Genomic DNA, 17,524 nt, shown 5'->3' on the forward strand with positions numbered 1-17,524 from the left:
ATAGAAAAAATTAGCCGGGCGCAGTGGCGGGCGCCTGTAGTCCCAGCTACTCGGGAGGCTGAGGCAGGAGAATGGCGTGAACCCGGGAGGCGGAGCTTGCAGTGAGCCGAGATTGCGCCACTGCACTCCAGCCTGGGCGACAGAGCGAGACTCCGTCTCAAAAAAAAAAAAAAAAAAAAAAAAATTTAAAAATTAGCCAGGTGTGGTGGCATGCTTGTAGTCCCAGTTACTTGGGAGGTTGAGGTGGGAGAACTGCATAAGCCCCAGAGGTAGAGGCTGCAGTGAGCTACTGCATGCGAGCCTGGGTGTCAGAGCGAGATCTGTCTCAAACCAAAACAAAAACAACAGCAAAAGCAACTCCCCTATTCTTCCTTCCTCCAGCCCCTGGTAACTACCATTCCACTCTCTGTCTCTATGAATTCGACTACTTTAGATACCTCATATAAGTGGAATCATGTAATACTTGCTTTTTTGCGACTGGCTTATTTCACTTAGCATAATATCCTCAAGGTTCAGCCACGTTATAGCATGTGACAGGATTTCCTTCCTTTTAAAGGATGAATGATATTCCCTTGTATGTATATACCACATTTTATTTACCCATTCATCCATCTATGGACATTTGGGTTGCTTCCACCTCTTGGCTATTTGAATAGTGCTGCTATGAACATGAGTATACAAGTATTTCTTCAAGACCCTTTCATTTCCTTTGAATATATACCCGTAAGTAGGATTGCTGGATCATACGGTAGTTCCATTTTTAATTCACTGAGGAACCTCCATACTGTTTTCGATAGTGGTTGCACCTTTTACAATCCCACTAACAGTGTACAAGGGTTCCAATTTTTATTTTTCTATATCCTCGCCAACACCAACACTTGTTATTTTTCTCTTTTCTGTGTGTGTGTGAGAGAGAGAGAGAGAGAGAGAGAGAGAGAGAGAGAGAGAGAGAGACAGGGTCTCTGTCACCCAGGCTGAAATGCAGTGACACAATCATGGCTCACTGCAGCCTCAACCTTCCCAGGCTCAGGTGATCCTCCCACCTCAGCCTCCTGAGTAGCTGGGACTACAGGCATGCATGACCACGCCAGGCTAATTTTTATATTTTATGCAGACATGGGGCTTTACCATGTTGCCCAGGCTGGTCTCAAACTCTGGGCTTAAACAATCTACCTGCTGTGAGCTAATCCACAGTGGCTCATGATTACAGGTGTGAGCCATGGTGCCCAGCCATTTTCTGTTTTTTTAATAGTAGCCATCCTAATGGATGGGAGATGATATCTCATTGTGGTTTTGATTTGCATTTCTCATAATTAATGATGCTGAGCATCTTACATGCTTTTGACCATTTGTAGATCATCTCAAGGTATGTCTATTCAAGTCTTTTGCCCATTTCTTAATTGGGTTAATTTTTTTGTCATTGAGTTGTAGGAGTTTTTATGTATTCTGGATATTAACCCCTTATCAGAAAATATGATTTTCAAATATTTTCTCACTTTCTATAGGTTGCTTTTTCACTGTTGTGTTCTTTGATGCACATATGTTTGAAGTAGTTGCAATTTTTTTTTGCTTTTGTTGCCCATGTTTTTGATGTCATGTCTAATAAATCATTTCCAACTCCAATATCATAAAGCTTTTTTCCTTCTATTTTTTGTAAGAGTTTAAAAGCTTTAGGTCTTACTTTTAGGTCTTTCATCCATTTTGAGTTAAATTTTGTATATGATATAAGGTAAGGGTCCAACTTCATTCCTTTGCATGTGGATATCCAGTTTTGCCAACATTATTTGTTGAAGAGACTGTCCTTCCCCCCATTCAGTGGTCCTGGTACCCTTGTCAAAGATTATTTTTAAAAAAATAGGGTTTAGCTAATAGTCTATGTTTAGCCTTCGAAGTGAATTTAGCTACATTTTGCTGCTCTTTGGAGATTTCCTTTTGTTTTAAAATCAGATGTAATTGAAGAAGGCTGCTTCTTTTGAGAATTTCCATAGAAATTGTGCTCAACAATAATTAACCAGTAGAAAACAAGTCTCCAATTTTTTCCCCAGGGTCTCTAATTTAGGTCTTTATTGGAAATAGTCTAAGATACATCAGACTGTATTAGGAATGTACTAGCAGCAGTTCTCAAGTACGGTTTACAAAACTGAGGGTTCCCAAGATCTTTCTAGAGAATCCCCAAGCTCAAAACTGTGTTCATAATACTAAGACATTCTTTGCCTTTTTCTCTGTGTTGACATTTGAATTGCTGGTACAAAAGCAATAGTGGCGAAAACTGCTGTCACTTTAGACTCAAGACAATGACAACTATATCCATAGTCACTGTACTATTCATCATCATGCACTTGCAGTAAAAGCAATGCTAGCTTCACCTAAGACTGTTCTTGATGAAGCTGTAAAAGTGATGATTAAATCTTGGCCCTTGAGTCCACGTCTTTTTAATATTCCATTACAAAAGAGGAAGTACACATTAAAGTACTTCTGCTACATATACCAATGTACAATGGTTGTCTTAAGGAAAAGTACTTGTACAATGGTTTGTGCTACAAGCAATACTGGCCACTATTTTTTTTTCATGGATCATGTTTACTTGAAAGCATGAGTGATAAACTACAGTTATTCAGCTATGACTATTTGGTACATATTTTTCAAACTGAACAAAGTGAACCTGATAATTCAAGGAAAATAGCTGAGAGTATTCATTGCCAATGATAAATCTTGAGGTTTCAAGCAAAACATTTTTGGAAAATTTTTATTCACCACCATAAGGTTGGCAGATTCCCAGTACTTAGAAAACTTTTTGATAAGACTAGTAATGATATTAACACTTATGTGTTTTAAAATCCTGTAATAAAATATGTCAACATTTGGAAGACTTACAAACTCAGTGAACTAATAGTTTCTAATTGGCCAGTATATAATATTGCAAAATCATTCATGGGTAAATGATTAATCCAAAGCACAATGGATTTTTAATGTAACAGAGTATGAAAAGTACATTAATATGACTTCAGATTCCACAGTGCAACTTAAACCTTTAAGAAATTGACACTTGTTGAGTGTTGGTATAGTATCAAATAAGAATATCCACAATTGTGCAAAAAGGCTATCCAAATCCTCTTCCCTTTTCTAACTACCTACCTATAGTTGGACTTCCTTTTTATACTTCAGCCAAAACAATGTATTACTACAGATTAAACGTAGACATAGATATGAGAATCCAGCTGTCTTCTATTAAGTCAGATATTAAAAAGATTGCAAATATGTAAAACAATACCATACTTTCTACATTTGGGGAGGAATATGCTTATTTTTCACTAAAAATGTTATATATGTTAACAGGCAATAGGTTGATTAATGTTAGCTTTAGATGTATTGGTAAATATTTTTAAATGTTCTCAGTTTAAATTTCTAATATGAAAAGTAATGATAGCTATAACCCACATAAACGAAAGCTCATAGTGGAGGGGGGTACTCAATAATTTTTTAAGAGCATAAAGGGTTCTAGAGACCAAAAAGTTTGAGAAACACTGTGCCAGAAATACTGAAGAACTGAAGGCAGTTCTTTAACTGTAACCTGAGATTGGTCTAAAAGGAGAAAATTTTTCAGATAAAATAGAAATCACGATTAATCATTAGCAATCATAACAATATTCTTTCTAGATGGTGATGGAAAGTGGGGACTGGTTGGTTGGTGGAGACCTTCAGGTGCTGGAGAAAATAAGGTGGAATGATGGGCTGGACCAATACCGTCTGACACCTCTGGAGCTCAAACAGAAATGTAAAGAAATGAATGCTGGTATGTAAGTTGGCCTTAGTGCATTTTATTTATTTATTTATTGAGATGGTGTCTTGCTCTGTCACCCAGGCTGGAGTGCAATGGCGCGATCTCAACTCACTGCAACCTCTGCCTCCCAGGTTCAAGTAATTCTCCTGCCTCAGCCTCCTGAGTAGCTCAGATTACAGGCGCCCACTACCACACCCAGCTAATTTTTATATTTTTAGTAGAGATAGGGTTTCAACATATTGGTCAGGCTGGTCTCAAACTCCTGACCTCAGGTGATCCACCTACCTCGGCCTCCCAAAGTACTGGGATTACAGGTGTGAGCCACCGCACCCGGCCCCTACTGCACTTATTAATACTCCTAACCACCCTCTGATTAAAGAATTAAGGATACCAGGAATCAGCATTTTCTTTAAAAGACAGGTCTCACCCTGTCACCCAGGCTGGAGTGCCATGGCATGACCATAGCTCACTGCAGCCTCAACCACTTGGGATCAAGTAATGCTCCCATCTTAACCTCACAAGTAGCTGGGACTACAAGGCACATGTCACCGTACTCTGCTAATTTTTAAAATTTTTTTGCAGAAATGGGTTTCACTATGTTTCCTAGGCTGGTCTTAAACTCCTGGGCTCAAGCAATCCCCCTGCCTCAGCCTCCCAAAGTGCTGCGATCATGCCTGGCTTCAGCATTTTTATAGTTAAAAATAACCTGAAAACATCTTCTGTTGGTATGTCTATAATATGGAAACAGTTTTATAAAGTTGTACTATATATTAGAACCATATATTAGAATACTATTCAACAGTTTAAAATATTCACTGATAGAGATACCTAAAGTGTATTTATTAAGTGAAAAAGCAAATTGCAGAACAATATGTGCAGCATAATCATATTTTGGAAAACAAAACAAAATATCATCATAATTCTAAAATCCCTAACCTACTTCTGTGTATAGAGGCAGAAAAGTCTCTGGCAGCACATGCCCCAAACTGCAGGTTACATCCTCTTGGGGATGGAGTTTGGATGAAAATATTTTTATTATTTATTGTATACATTTTGAAAAAGAGGGAGAAAAAGTAATAATAGGATTATTGGTGATTTTTATATTCTATTTTGGGCTCTTCTGTATTTCTCAAGTTTTTCATATTATAGACATAAAAATTATATCATTGCCAGATAAAAAAAATTAAGGCTCTCAGGAGTCCATCCCTAAGTGGAGTAGTTTTCGAGATTTCTTTAAAGTGAAGGCAAAATTTTTTTATGTCTTTAGATTGTTGCCCTTTGCACAGGCCCCAGAAAACGTTCCTCACAATTACTCACCTCCCTCTAGGCTCCCTGTACAAGAGGACTAATTAACACCCACCCTGCCTGAGCCTTGGTGTACAGGAAAGGTCCTGGCAACACATCTTTTCATTCCTGAGTTAGGCTCCCCCTAAGCAGCTTCCTGCCTCTGCGTCTCATCCCTGTCTCAGCAATCTGGTGTTGGTTAGCATTGGATTAACACCTCTTAAAGACCCACCTGTATTCTCCAGCTGATTATCAAAAGCCAGTGGATAGGCTGGGTGCAGTGGCTCACGCCTGTAATCCCAGCACTTTGGGAGGCTGAGGCAGGTGGATCACTTGAGGTCAGGAGTTCGAGATGAGTCTGGCCAACATGGTGAAACCCTGAGTCTACTAAAAATACAAAAATTAGATGAGTGTGGTGGCACACGCCTGTAATCCCAGCTACTCGGGAGGCTGAGGCAGGAGAATCACTTGAATCCTGGAGGCGGAGGTTGCAGTGACCCGAGATCGCTCACTGCACTCCAGCCTGGGCGACAGAGTGAGACTGTTTCTCAAAAAAAAAAAAAAAAAAAAAAGCCAGTGGATAATGAATGCACGAAGCAATAAACATGGTTGTGTCTTTTTCTGTTCTTGTGGAGAAATGATACCATGGGCTTCTGTGGCCTTCCTTCTTCTGCTTTCCTTTCCCAGATGCGGTGTTTGCATTCCAGTTGCGCAATCCTGTCCACAATGGCCATGCTTTGTTGATGCAGGACACTCGCCGCAGGCTCCTAGAGAGGGGCTACAAGCACCCGGTCCTCCTGCTACACCCTCTGGGGGGCTGGACCAAAGATGACGATGTGCCTCTGGACTGGCGGATGAAGCAGCACGCGGCTGTGCTCGAGGAAGGGGTCCTGGATCCCAAGTCAACCATTGTTGCCATCTTTCCCTCTCCCATGTTATATGCTGGCCCTACAGAGGTGAGTAATTCCCAGAGCTGGGCTTTGAGAGTCAGGAATTCAGACTCAAACTTTACACAGAAGAGTAAATGAGTCTCTGGGATCCTTTCTGCTTCCTCATAAGCAGATTCTGGAATGTTCTGGTGTCTCTTCTTTATCCAGCTTCATTATGTTTCTACTCAGTATTTGAAAAATGCTAGAAGGCCGGGCACAGTGGCTCACACCTATAATCCCAGCACCCTGAGAGGCCGAGGCGGGCAGATCACAAGGTCAGGAGTTCGAGACCAGCCTGACCAACATGATGAAACCCTGTCTCTACTAAAAATACAATTAGCCGGGTGTGGTGGTGTGCCCCTGTAATCCCAGCTACTCGGAAAGCTGAGGCAGGAGAATCACTTGAACCTGGGTGGCAGAGGTTGCAGTGAGCCGAGATCACACCACTGCACTCCAGCCTGGGCAACAGAGCAAGACTCCGTCTCAAAAAAAAAAAGAAAAAGAAAAAAAGAAAAATGCTAGAAACATCAAATCAAACCTGTTTTACATTGCGTTTGAGAATATGGAAGTTGGCCAGTGAAAGAGGTGGCTAATGAAACTTAACTGGGTTATAGGGCAAGTTGTATCTAACCTAATATTCAATTTCAGAAGTTCCAGTTACTCACCATGCCCTGTGAGCTTCATTAGGAGAGGATATCTTTAAAAGATAAATGTCTCCCTTTTATCATAACACAGTGAGCTTATCAAACAGCGATTTTCTTTGTCCCACTGCACCACCACTGTAGTGGATCTGAATGAGTTTGCCGCAAGTATGATGAATAGAAAGGGTCTCAACCCTTTGGAATGCCCCAAACTGAGTTTAATGAATTAATTCTCTTCAATCAGATCAAAGTTCCAGGCCCCTACCTCTCCTTTCCATCCTTTGTGTTGCTATCTGGGCTTTAAAGAGGGCAAGTGTTCCGTTGAACTGAAATCAGCATCTGCATGTGGAAGGTAATTGGCTCATTAACGGCAGTCAGATAATGAGATATTGGAGTTTGTAATTTCCTTTAAACTGCAATTTATTGTGAATAGGGAGGCACTGGAAAGTAAAATCCGTACAGTTCTGTAGAATATTAAGATTTGAGTGTTCTTGTCCTGCTAGCCTGTTTGGAGAAGAGATGAAGAAATACAACCTTGAGTTATGAGGGAGGAAGCCTACCTTTAGAGCTCCTACCCTACCTAACATAACAAAGCATGACGAGTGGATGGAGTCTTAGAACCTCAGTGATTTTCTTGCAATTCTTAGTTGACTCACATTACTGAATTACTTTTAAAGCAGAATAAAGGTGTCTCCATAAACCATGACCCACAGATTTAACCCATAATGACCAGCATGTCCCTTATGTGACATTTCCTAGGTCCAGTGGCACTGCAGGTCCCGGATGATTGCAGGGGCCAATTTCTACATTGTGGGCAGGGACCCTGCAGGAATGCCCCATCCTGAAACCAAGAAGGATCTGTATGAACCCACTCATGGGGGCAAGGTCTTGAGCATGGCCCCTGGCCTCACCTCTGTGGAAATCATTCCATTCCGAGTGGCTGCCTACAACAAAGCCAAAAAAGCCATGGACTTCTATGATCCAGCAAGGTAGGTTTTCAGGGGAAAATTCTTTTATCAACGTCTGTATAATAGAAATGATGAGGCAGAATTTGGGCCCTTTGAAAAACTCTCCAGTGCATTGCCACATGCTCCCAAGTGGACTGAGTCCCTTGAGAGTCAGGATGTGGTCTTATACATTTTGTCCCCTAAAGTTGTACTACAGTCTTTTGCATATAGTAGATGATCCATAAATATTTCTCTTTCAACATGCATTCTTAAGCATGCGCGGAGTGCCTGGCACACTAAGTGAAAAGAAGCAACACAGAGATTGCAATGAATATTTATGGCGCACTTGCTCCCCATGCTGAGGGCTCACAGAAGTAGGCAGAGAAATAGAAGACAGTCTCTGGCCTCAAGACACTTCCCAGGAACAGTATAGGTGCATGGTAAATACTGAATGGATAGCTGCTATTATTTCCCTTTTCTTCTGCAAGTTCCTGAAGATTTAGAGGAGTGCCCACTTTCAAAGATGCAGCATTTTACAGAAAGAACGTGGGTCTCAAAAACCATAACCTACTCCAGGAATCCTTAAGGCAGATATCATTTACCTACACTGAGTTCTTTGTTACCACCCTGTAACAGGCACAATGAGTTTGACTTCATCTCAGGAACTCGTATGAGGAAGCTCGCCCGGGAAGGAGAGAATCCCCCAGACGGCTTCATGGCCCCCAAAGCATGGAAGGTCCTGACAGATTATTACAGGTCCCTGGAGAAGAACTAATGCCTTTGGCTCCAGAGTTTCTTTCTGAAGTGCTCTTTGATTACCTTTTCTATTTTTATGATTAGATGCTTTGTATTAAATTGTTTCTCAATGATGCATTTTAATCTTTTATAATGAAGTAAAAGTTGTGTCTATAATTTAAATACACACACACACACACAAAGTCAAACTGAAGACCAGATCTTAGCAGGTGAAAGCAATATTCTTATACATTTCAGAATAAAATTAGCTCTATGTATTTTCTACTGCATCTGAGCAGGCAGGTCCCAGATTTCTTAAAGCTTTGACCATGTGTCTAGTTACTTGCTGAAAAGTGAATATATTTTCCAGCATGTCTTGCCAACCTGCACTCTAACAATGTCATTTATCAGTTATAAAACATATCAGATTAAGCATCCTCTTCTGTACAACTGACCAAAACAAAAAAAATTTTTTTTCTCACTCTAAAAGAGGTGTGGCTCACATCAAGATTCTTCCTGATATTTTACTTCATGCTATACAAAGCCTTAATGTTGTAATCATATCTTACGTGTTGAAGACCTGACTGAAGAAACAAAATGTGCAATAACATGAATTTAATCTTAGAGATCTGTGCAGCCTATTTCTGTCACAAAAGTTATATTGTTAATAAGAAGAGACGTCTTAATGGCCTCTGCGAGTAATGTAACTCCAGTTAAACGGTGACTTAATAGCGTACAGCGCTTTGATGAAAGGAGGTCAAACAATGTGGCGATGTTGTGGAAAGTTATCTTTCCCGCTCTTTGCTGTGGTCATTGTGTCCTGCAGAAAGGATGGCCCTGACTGCAGCAGCAGCGTCAGCTATAATAAAAAATAATTCACACTATCAGACTAGCAAGGCACTAGAACTGGAAAGACCACAGAAAACAAAGAATCCAGCCCTTTCATCTTACAGGTGAACAAACTGTGATGATGCACATGTATGTGCTTTGTAAGCTGCTGAGCACTGTAACAAAATGTAAATTTGCCATTATTAGGAAATGCTGGTGGCAGTGAAGGAGTACCCACGCCACTTGACTCCCAGTCTGGTGCCCTGTCTACACTAGACAACACAGGAGCTGGGTCAGATTCCCCTCAGTTGCTTCACAAAGTTCCTTGAACAGAAAGTGCTTACAAAGCTGCCTTCTTGGATGCTGAAAGGTCGAGTTTTCTGAACTCCACTGATTTTATTGCAGTTGAAGAAAAAAAAAAAAAAAAAGCTATTCCAAAGATTTCAAGCTGTTCTGCGAACATCTTCTGATGACTTTACTTCCTAAGAGGCAATGTTTTTACTTTATGCATAATTCATTGTTGCCAAGGAATATGTGAAGAAACAGCACCTTTTAATATATAGGTCTCTCTGGAAGAGACCTAAATTGGAAAGAGAAAACTGTGATAATTTTAATATTCTCATTTTTTAAAAAATGCTGATCTTAACTAACAGTTCTTTTGATAATAAGTTACACACAATGGCCACAGCAGTTTGTCTTTAATAGTATAGTGCCTATACTTATGTAATCAGTTACTCCTGCCTTTAAAAACAATCCAGCATATTTATTGAAAACATGAGACAGGATTATAGTGCCTTAACCGATATATTTTGTGATTAAAAATATATATATTTAAAACTGCTCTTCTGCTCTAGTACCATGCTTAGTGCAAATGATTATTTCTATGTACAACTGATGCTTGTTCTTATTTTAATAAATTTATCAGAGTGAAGGCTGAGTTTTTTCTGCCTGTAACATTGGGTGTGGGTTGATCACACAACTTAAGGGCTTTGTGACTTTGTATAACTGGAGTGAGACAGCAGCAACTCTCTTGAACATCATAATTGAGACTATTTACCCTTACTCATGTCTTGTCTTTTTTTTTTTTTTTTAAACTGAGTCTTGCTCTGTCTCCCAGGCTGGAGTGCAGTGGCATGATCTCGGCTCACTGCAACCTCCACCTCCTGGATTCAAGCAATTCACCTGCCTCAGCCTCCTGAGTAGCTGGGATTACAGGTGCACACCACCATGCCCGGCTAATTTTTGTATTTTTAGTAGAGACAGGGTTTCACCATGTTGGCCAGGCTGTTCTTGAACTTCTGACCTTGTGATCCACCTGCCTCAGCCTCCCAAAGTGCTGGGATTACAGGCCCACTGCACCCTTTTTTTTGAGAGAATCTCACTCTGTCACCCAGGCTGGAGTGCAGTGGCGCAATCTTGGCTCACTGCAACCTCTGCCTCCTGGGTTTAAGCAAGAGTGGCTGGGATTCATTACTGGGTATATGCCCAAAGGAATATAAATCATTCTGCTATAATGACACATATACACATGTTTATGGCAGCACTATTTACAATAGCAAAGACATGGAACCGACCCAAATGCCCATCAATGACAGGCTGGATAAAGAAAATGTGGCACATTTGCACCATGGAATACTATGCAGCCATAAAAGGGAATGACATCATGTCCTTTGCAGGGACATGGATGAAGCTGGAAGCCATCATCCTCAGCAAACTAACACAGTAACAGAAAACCAAACACTGCATGTTCTCACCCATAAGTGGGAGTTGAACAATGAGAACACATGGACACACAGAGGGGAACATCACACACTGGGGTCTGTTGCGGGGTGGTGAGGGGAGGGAACTCACCTCATATACCTATGAAACAAACCTGCATGTTCTGCACATGTATCTGGTTTTTTTTTCCCCAAAGAATTTTTTTTTTTTTTTTTTTTTTTTTTTTTTTTTTTTTTAAGAGTACCTGGGATTATAGGTGTGTGCCACCACACCCGGCTAATTTTTGTATATGTGTGTGTGTGTGTGTGTGTATATATATATATATATATATTTTTTTTTTTTTTTGGCAGACATGGGGTTTCACCACATGGCCCAGGCTGGTCTTGAACTCCTGAGCTCAAGCAATCTGCCTGCCTCAGCCTCCCAAAGTGCTGGGATTACAAGTGTGAGCCACCACACCCGGCCTATTGTTGTCATCTTCTAAATTGTGCTCTAGAAGCACTTAATGACATTTTCGGTAGTTGCTGGGTTGCTCAGCCGCCTCCTCAGCCCAGAACTTCATCGCAGTTTTTTTTTTTTTTTTTTTTTTTTTTGAGATGAAGCTACTTTGTTTCCTTTTCCTCAAAGGAACAGATCTTATTAAGTGCCCCTAAGGAGTTTCACCAGTAGGGCTGGAAGCAGTTGGGTTTTTCTCTCAGCAATCCCCGTACCTCTACTAATGCAGAAAAGGTTACCTGTTCCCACCAAAACTTTCAGCAGCCTTCAGGCCTGCAGCTTTTTTCCATGAACCCCTCCTTCCCTTCTATCCTGAAGGCGTCATGCATTTTTTGCTACTGATCCTCACCCCAAATAAAACTGGTGTATATAGCCAATTCAAAGCTGCCATTTGTAGCCCCCTTTTTTCTCCCCACGTTACTTGGTGGCTCCTAGCGCCAATTAGTAGGGTAAAGTGGGCAGGAAATGTCTATGTAAACACATGAAGATGTCAGTGTTGCTGAGGGAGTATGCCAAACTGTTTCAGGATCTTTTTCAGAAAAGATCCTGAAAGGCATATGATATCATTTAGTCAGATGATGGCAAACTCTTATTAAATTTATCAACACTTTTATCAGGTCACAATATTTTTCCCAATCATCTTCCCTACAAGAAGAAACAAATCTCGATTACTTGGGAACAGCAATTCATTTTCTCCTTATCCTCCTTTTTTTCCAGTATGTGACTTTCAGGTCTACCACTGATCTTCAACATAACTCTCCTTATAGGCAGGAAACCAGCAAACTGAATAGGCACCAGGTCAGTCAATTGTTCTCATGTCTAAAGATTTGATGGAATGAGAGGAAGCCAGAATATACCACCCCAGAATATATTTCTTTGGCAAATTTTGAGTTGATTATTCTGAGAACTGCAGGCAGGAATAGCTCTGAAAAGCTGTCCATTTCTAAAGGAAATTTACATCTACCTTACTAAGGTAAACAGAGGATGCAAGCAGAGGTTTCTCTCTGAAGCCCCTTTATCTGCCTAAAGACAGATAAAGCTCTGACGCCTCCCTAAAACAGAGACTACCGCAGCCAGTCACCTATTCTTCTGATAGCTGTTGCCTAAGAGATTTCATTTGCACAAAACAGCCTTTGCTTACCACGCAAAGTTGCTCACCATCCATCTAGGCAGAGTTGGGCAGGCCAAGTAGCATTCATCATCAAGTGGAAGTGGAGCTTATGGGATCCGAAGAAGCAGTCCCTGAAGGCCCGTCCACACAAACTACATATGTAAGTTGCTCATACTTCCAGCATGTCCACTTGTTATAATATTACCCTTCATTTAGTATATACCCAACACCCAACATATTTCAATCTTATGGCATCAAGTAACCGCCTGGTCATTTGTCAGATTTTGTCTAACAGTCTTCCCCACAATTTTGAGTAAGTTACCTCTCCTTTCGTAGTTAGATGAATCAGTAAACCCAGCTGCTTTGCCTCAAACCATTTAAGCCAAAGTAGTTCCTGGAGAGTCGTCAAAGCTCCAAGACTGCCAGGGGTGATTTTTGACCTGGCTTTGCACACTCATGTTCAGGCATTTAAATTCTGAATGGGCATTTTAAGCAGCTGGAGTTCATTTAATCCATGAGGAATAAAAGCAAGATTATTGAGCAATTTCTGCTTAGAAAAATATTTGGGAGCTAAGTTTCTATCCCGAGTCTGGTTCTTTAGCTTCCGCTTGATCTTATATCCGTCAAATAAATTCTTTATTGCTTAGGTTAGCTAGAGTTGGTTGCTACAAACAGAATCCTAACTGATATTCTTTATAAGTCTATGACTATGGCCTAACAGATGACCCTCATCTCCCTTAGACATGATTGCAAGTGATTTTGCTTTACTGGATATAGCCAATCCCCTATCTGAGTTATCTTGGCCATTCTCAGAATTTCTGGAAGCTGGGTATTTTCCCCTTAGACATGATTGCAAGTGATTTTGCTTTACTGGATATAGCCAATCCCCTATCTGAGTTATCTTGGCCATTCTCAGAATTTCTGGAAGCTGGGTATTTTCAGAACAGTGGGATATACACCACTGTGTTCTAGTTTCAGTTCCAAATCTGCATGTCAGTAACTATTTCAATGTTTGGCTTTAGTTTATTTTTATTATTTTTTATTATTTTTTGTAGAGACGGGGTCTCACTATGTCACCCAGTCTGGAGGCAATGGTGCAATCTCTGCTCACTGCAATTTTCACCTCCTGGGCTCAAGTGATCCTTCCTAGCAGCTGAGACTACAGGTGCACTTGGCTTTAGTTTTACAACTGAGTTGTCATGGTTAACAAACCTGTGTCCTTGATGCATTCTACACCCAATACTCTCACTGTAACCTATTTAAAAAGCACAAAAGCTAGTATCTGAAAGTATTCTCATGCAGGTTTATGACTGTAAATATTAGACAATTACAAAAATATAATCCCACTTCAGTGTTTCAGTAATGAGACCCTTATAGGCCATTAATAAATAGTATAAACTTTACACCAATGTAACTGGGATGTTTTCTGTGTCTACTCACATTGCTAAGTGGTTTTAGGTTTGATTTATCTGCACACAGCATCTGTGTCATACATGACAATCATATTTCAATTAGGTTAGAAGCCCATATTTAATAAGGTTCAAGTTCTCCTCAATATGATTTTCATTAACATCATGATTTAGGCAGAATGTTTACCTATACATGTAAATAAAGAGAGCTTTAGCTTTAAAAAAAAAAAAGACTAGAGAATTCTATCTTTGATAACTAAATCTATAACAAATTTAATAATGAAGGCTCTGTAAAGATTTCTGTCAGTTCTAGATAGAATTATTCTATGACTTCATTTGAAGCACCCAGTTGGTGCTGGAGTTTCAGCCATGCACTAGATATATTTAGCATATCAGAATTCTGTTCAATATTCTGATTTTAAGAGAAGCTAAAAAGAAACATAAAATATACATCATCCAATTTATTTTCTTTATCCAGAAGAAATCTGTTAACATTTTCCCACAATAACAATTCAAGTAAAAAATTCCTACCGAGATGATGTTGCTGCCATTTTTACACAAGCACACTCAAGGCTTGAAACATCCTCATCTAGCATTAAACCTGTAAGTTACAGCTACTAAATACTGTTAGGCTATTATGATGCATACAGAATAGATTACCCCAACCCAGCTCTTAATATCATGAGTGCTGGGTTTACCTGCAGGTGGGGGGTTGGCTGAGATCGAAAGGAGAGACATAGTAAAGGAGATACTAAACTGATTCAACTACTTCATTTCTAAACTCTACATAAAAAGGCCTGGGAATAGCTTGAGACACATCAGACTTATCAAAAGTCTTCCGGCAATGATGCTTTTAGAGAAACATGGCATAAGTGATCCTTTCAGTCTCAATCCCTCGAGTACAGGCCTAGGGATTATGGAACTGGTTTAAGCATGGAGAATGCTTAAAGATTGAGCCTGGTCAACAGGATATGTACATCAGTGTGCGAAAGTGACAATATTAATATGACAGCTAACATTTGAGCAGTAATTCTGTGCCAGGCACTATGCTGAGGGCATTACATGCATTATTTTATTATCCAACCCTTTAAGATGAGTGCCACTGTTGCCCCATTTTACAGATGAGAAACGGGGTCTCACAGACACACAGTTAATTAATGGGGAGCCTGAGTTTATACTCAGGAAGCCTGATTCTAGATCCAGTACTCTTAAGTATTATCCAAAATGAATTATCTTAGAATCTAGAATTCAACTACATATGTGAAATGCATGTCTAAAACAGAAGGATAGATGTTACATAACACTAAAAGTTATTTAAAAATCAGGAAAATAGTTTCCTGAATTACTTTATGGTCTTAACATGCCTAGATGAGTCATAGTTGCTGGGATTAGTATACTTCTCTAACTTCATTTGATGATTAAAACCACAAGGAAATTGAATAACCACTCCTACTGGATATTGTGAATTTAAGAGAAGACAAAAAGAAAGGACACGTGGAGGTATACATTACTCCTTGTTTTTGATTAATATGTCACCAGATTAAAATTAAATTACTGAAATTCACATTAAAACAGAAAAGACTACACACTAGGATAGATGCTATTGTAGTGTGAAAACTCCATAGCAAGATAAAGTCTAAACACAAGTTTTATAAACCAAAAAAGTCCCAGAAAATTTAAAATTACTGAAAAAGACCAAAGATTAAGTGGAGAACAACCAATAAAGAGGGACCCCTTTATTACACATTTATAAAATAATAGTATAATATAGTTATTAAAAATGGGACACTTTTTTTCATTTTTGGTATCTTGTATTCAATTTTTCCATCCTCTTCACAATCTTCCATAACTTGCTTTTTGTTATCCAGTGTTCACCTGAAACTTCTACCCCACCATTCAAAGTACAACTGAAGAATAAATGATCTAATAAATTGTTGTGAGACATTATCAGATAAATTAATCCAGTAACACAAGAGATTGAGAGTTTTAAAATAAATACAGTAAAAGCAAAAACATATGAAGCATAATTTAATCTGATGATTCAGAGCACCTCAAGATTGTGTTGTAACGTTTTCCTCATGCTGCGTGTTTAGGTGCCTGTAACAGAATTCTGGTTAGTAAAATATTGAAAAAAATTTCACATATAATTCACATTAAATGACTACAGATAGATACAATACGGGCATTTTGATGTGTCCATTTGTACCTGACCAGGGCACAATTTATAATATACTAAGAAAACTAAAATTAATTACAAAATGAGTATTTTTAGCACACTTAGTAACAGCTACTTGTTTTAAACTATTATTTCATTTTTGGTGACCAAATTGTATTTGACCATAATTAAAGAACACATAATCTTAAAATAATATTTAAGAAACGTAGTTACAACACACATATGTTACATTAAATGAAGAAAGGAAAGAAATGTACATGTATTAAAGGGCACTGAGGTTTTTCAAACCTTTTCTTTTGAAAAGTCTTTTAATCCACTTCCATGTACATCAATTTAAACTTGCTTAAAAAGTTTATACTCAGTATACTTACAGAAAGAGGTGAAATCAGTGTTGAGCACATGACGGCCTAACAACCATTCAATGCTGATCACGAACTAGTATTTTTATTTGATTATCCTGACAAACATAATAATTGAGCCCATGTATATATGCAAGATGTGGAGGATCCAACTAATCAACTGCAGAAAGAAAAACACTCAACTTAAAAAAGGTTGAAACAAATGACAAATGGAAATGGCTGAATCACTGTACCTTTTTGACACAACCTTAAATCTTAGTTTTACTATATATTATTTGGTACTCCTGGATTCAGTAGTTGGGGTAAAAAAGGTTTCTGTATTCAAACGTATCTACAGAATGTCAATATAAAATGTGTGGATATATACATTTAATATACACACACACGCGCACACACACAAATGCATACTCACATGTCTAGGAACCAGCACCTAACCACATCCCCGTTTCTCACTAATGACCCAATGAATCATTTATGACTGTAAGACCAGCTTAGATTCTATAAGGCTGTACAATATATGGCTGAAGAGGTCAAACACAAGCACCCACATTCAGGCTGGATTCAACTGTTCCTCCTCATGATTTTTGACAAACAGTAATACCACTTATGTAACAACTATATCTCAATAACTTAGAATTCAGAGTATAAAACCATAAACATTGAGCTCCCTCATTGTTTCAAGAGCACTCTTTCCATTCTATATCCACTGACTGATAAGAGGACACACCAAACTAGATCACTGAGCTGTACAAATGATCTTTACTCTTAATCTAAACAAACATGTGTTAAAACATTCTGAAATGCTGCATCCTTTGATTTCTTCATCTTTTCAATTGCCCGATGCAGGTCCTGCTGTTGAACAGGCCGAATTTCATCTTCATCATGGCTAAAATGCAAATAAAACCATCAAATACTCAAATAATTTTAGAATACACCTCCCTAAAATATTTTACCAAGATTTAAAAGAGATGCATGTGGTAAAAAAAAAAAAAAAAAATTTGTTTTCAACTGTAGAAAAGAGTATAAAAATGAAATCTCTTTACCATTCAAGACCCCCAAAGACAACCACAATGAACAGTTTCATGTAAATGCTTCCAGGAATTATCTACA

At 39.0% G+C, this 17,524-nt stretch overlaps 2 protein-coding genes across 5 annotated transcripts in view; one reads left to right on the plus strand and one right to left on the minus strand.

Moving 5' to 3' along the window:
* Positions 1–10,076, plus strand: part of PAPSS2 (3'-phosphoadenosine 5'-phosphosulfate synthase 2) — an 89,599-nt gene extending 79,523 nt beyond the window's left edge. For all 3 annotated transcript variants that reach the window (XM_007963463.3, XM_007963464.3, XM_007963465.3), the window contains 4 exons: positions 3,658–3,793; positions 5,753–6,021; positions 7,395–7,624; positions 8,219–10,076. In XM_007963463.3, the coding sequence (XP_007961654.1) occupies positions 3,658–3,793; positions 5,753–6,021; positions 7,395–7,624; positions 8,219–8,357 (774 nt within the window). In that variant the 3' untranslated portion in view covers positions 8,358–10,076. The remainder of the gene's footprint in view (positions 1–3,657; positions 3,794–5,752; positions 6,022–7,394; positions 7,625–8,218) is intronic.
* A 5,524-nt stretch (positions 10,077–15,600) lies between these two features.
* Positions 15,601–17,524, minus strand: part of ATAD1 (ATPase family AAA domain containing 1) — a 66,496-nt gene continuing 64,572 nt past the window's right edge. Inside the window, exon 10 of one of the 2 annotated variants that reach the window (XM_007963469.3) lies at positions 15,601–17,300. In XM_007963469.3, coding sequence (XP_007961660.1) covers positions 17,180–17,300 — 121 coding nt within the window. In that variant the 3' untranslated portion in view covers positions 15,601–17,179. The remainder of the gene's footprint in view (positions 17,301–17,524) is intronic. The other variant, XM_007963467.3, reaches the window with a different exon arrangement.

Source organism: Chlorocebus sabaeus, chromosome 9 (assembly GCF_047675955.1).
Source record: "Chlorocebus sabaeus isolate Y175 chromosome 9, mChlSab1.0.hap1, whole genome shotgun sequence".
Classification (NCBI taxonomy): Eukaryota; Metazoa; Chordata; class Mammalia; order Primates; family Cercopithecidae; genus Chlorocebus; species Chlorocebus sabaeus.